The 2,457-nt window shown below is 45.3% G+C and overlaps 1 protein-coding gene across 1 annotated transcript; it reads left to right on the forward strand.

Moving 5' to 3' along the window:
- Positions 1-598: 598 nt before the first annotated feature.
- On the forward strand, positions 599-2,236 carry LOC307127236 (uncharacterized protein; the record flags this gene model as incomplete). Its single annotated transcript, XM_079818357.1, has 2 exons — positions 599-715; positions 1,523-2,236. The coding sequence occupies 2 exons, from the start codon at positions 599-601 to the stop codon at positions 1,727-1,729; spliced, it is 324 nt and encodes a 107-aa protein (XP_079674483.1). The 3' UTR covers positions 1,730-2,236.
- Between the last annotated feature and the right edge of the window lie 221 nt (positions 2,237-2,457).

Below are 2,457 nucleotides of genomic sequence, written 5' to 3' on the forward strand. Positions count from 1 at the left end.
AGTGCATCTGTCCATCATAAAAGTGCGTCTATCCATCATAAAAGTGCATCTATCCATCATAAAAGTGCATCTGTCCATCATAAAAGTGCATCTATCCATCATAAAAGTGCGTCTATCCATAATAAAAGTGCATCTATCCATAATAAAAGTGCATTTATCTATCCATCATAAAAGAATCATGTTATTTTTTGGGTGACCTCTGTGTTGAGTGTGTCCGCCGCTAGAGGTCACTCAAAGCAAACAATCTTGATATCAATTATTAACTGTTTTTGACCCTGTTTGTTTTTCTTTCTCTAGTCTTAAATATGAATCACATAAAGTCATCATCCGTCTCCAATGATCTCTAACTGATATTTAGCCGGTAATATAGCCTATATATATATATTAATTCTACAAACACTATGTTTGTAGGGAACAGACTTCATTACGCGCGGGTTTGATTAGTGCGGGTTCTGGTGTTGGGTTGAGTGTGTGTGTGTGAGTGTGTGTGAGTGTGTGTGTGTGTGTGTGTGTGTGTGTGGGGGGGGTGATATGTGACGCGAACCTCGAGCTCAGCCCCAGTATAAAAGCTCGCGCAGCAGCCGGCGTCTCCTTTTAGATGAACACACCTGCGTCTCTCACATCATCTTCACTCCTCACCACCATCACCATCATCTTCATCACCAGAATGGCTCCCGCTGGAGTAATCTTCTGCGCTTTCTGCTTCATCACTCAGGTATGAGCTCACCTGTCACGAGCACGCATTTCAAACCAGCATTTCTGTTTGCTTTATACACACAGGCTAATGTTAAAATGAAATGTGTGTAGGATGGAAAGTCAAATTACGCTTTAGATGTTTAGGAATCATGTCAAGATAATCATGCATAACGAGCTGCAATTTTCAACACATATAGTGCCAAAGCGTCATTGAACTAGGAATAAAAAAAAGTGGTGTTAGTAGAAGAAAACGCAGTAAATGCTGGTGCGCGCGCAGGCTTTCCATTTGGAGAAAGGGACGTTTTGTTAAGACCCGGACCACCGCGCTTGAGGTTTTTTGGAGGATGAATCATTCAAAGTGTATCGATGTCTGTCCCGAGGCTTGAGTTTCTCAGAGACTGTTCTGTGTCTCGGAAACCCGATCCGTGTGTTTCCCCGCGTGAGACCCCGAAACTTTCTCTCTCTCTCTCTCAACTCGAGTTTATCTCAGATTGACTGGACCGTGAGAGACATGCGCGTTCATGTGCACTTGAATACACACGCGCATCTTAAATATACTTCTATATTTCCAAGATGGTTTCTCGTCTTTACGCATGTGCTTTGCGTAAAGTTTAAAAGGCTCACCGGAGCTGATGCATTGTATGCAACATGCAGATGCGCGTGATTTGCCACAAAGAATCCGTCCCGCTGAGCTTTGAGGATGCAAATGCATGTGTTGGAGGTGTTTTGCATAGCTGAAGTGTCGTGCGTAATTGCGCGCCGTCTCGTTTGCATGCACTCTTGTGATAATGGCCTCATGCATTCTGCGCTTTCTCTCCCTCCTCAGGTTATGTCTCAGAGCACATCCTCCCCGGGCAACTCCACCGCGCTGGCGGCCAATCAGACGGTTAACGCCAACGACACCATGGCGACGAACACGTACGGCTCGGCGAACACGACCACCTCTCCCACCGGTTCCGGCGTCCAGACGCAGGCCGGCGCGCTCTACGTGCTCGTCGCCATGGCAAGCAGCCTCATGCTCCGCTGCTGCTGAGGCCGATCCAGAGCATCATCATCGCCGCACCTTCACACGTTTCCTCGGGGCCAGTTCTGCCACCTCCACCTCCAAAACACACGGATGTCCACGCGTTCTGTTCACGCACTCCGGAGGATGTTTAGCCCCGGACAGATGGAGGATTTCAAAAGGCACCTGGCTCCCCTTTCCCACAAGAAAACTTCCAGTTTGTTGCATTGCTGAGCCTGTAGAGCGACATGAAGGCAGATGTTCCGGCGCTTAATCTGCTGGACGGGACATTCTGATCCAAACTAAAGCTCATCACGCTTTCATTTTTATTAAATGGGTCTTTTGGGTTTGTCAGGTGGATTCTCATCTATACTATTTGGCCACTTTAGTTATGAATCAAACTGTTAGTCATTCCTCGGCATGAGATGGACACTTTGTAATATTGTTTTTCTCTTGCATAGTTTATATTTTGTACAAAAGCGAAATGTTTTAATGTTTGTAAAACATGAGTACATGAGAATAAACGATGTACAACTGAACTCTTGGCTTGTTTGATGCATAGAGGAGCATGTTTATATCAGTGTGTATGCATAAATATCGCAAAAAGACTCAGAATTGTTTGCATAGGCGCTTATTGCACGCATGAAAGTCTCTGTATATGGAAACATATGCTTATTATCTTTACACACACACACACACACACACACACACACACACACACACACACACACACACACACACACTCGGACTACAAGCAA

The sequence above is a fragment of the Gobio gobio genome, assembly GCF_949357685.1.
Source record: "Gobio gobio genome assembly, chromosome: 5".
NCBI lineage: Eukaryota > Metazoa > Chordata > Actinopteri > Cypriniformes > Gobionidae > Gobio > Gobio gobio.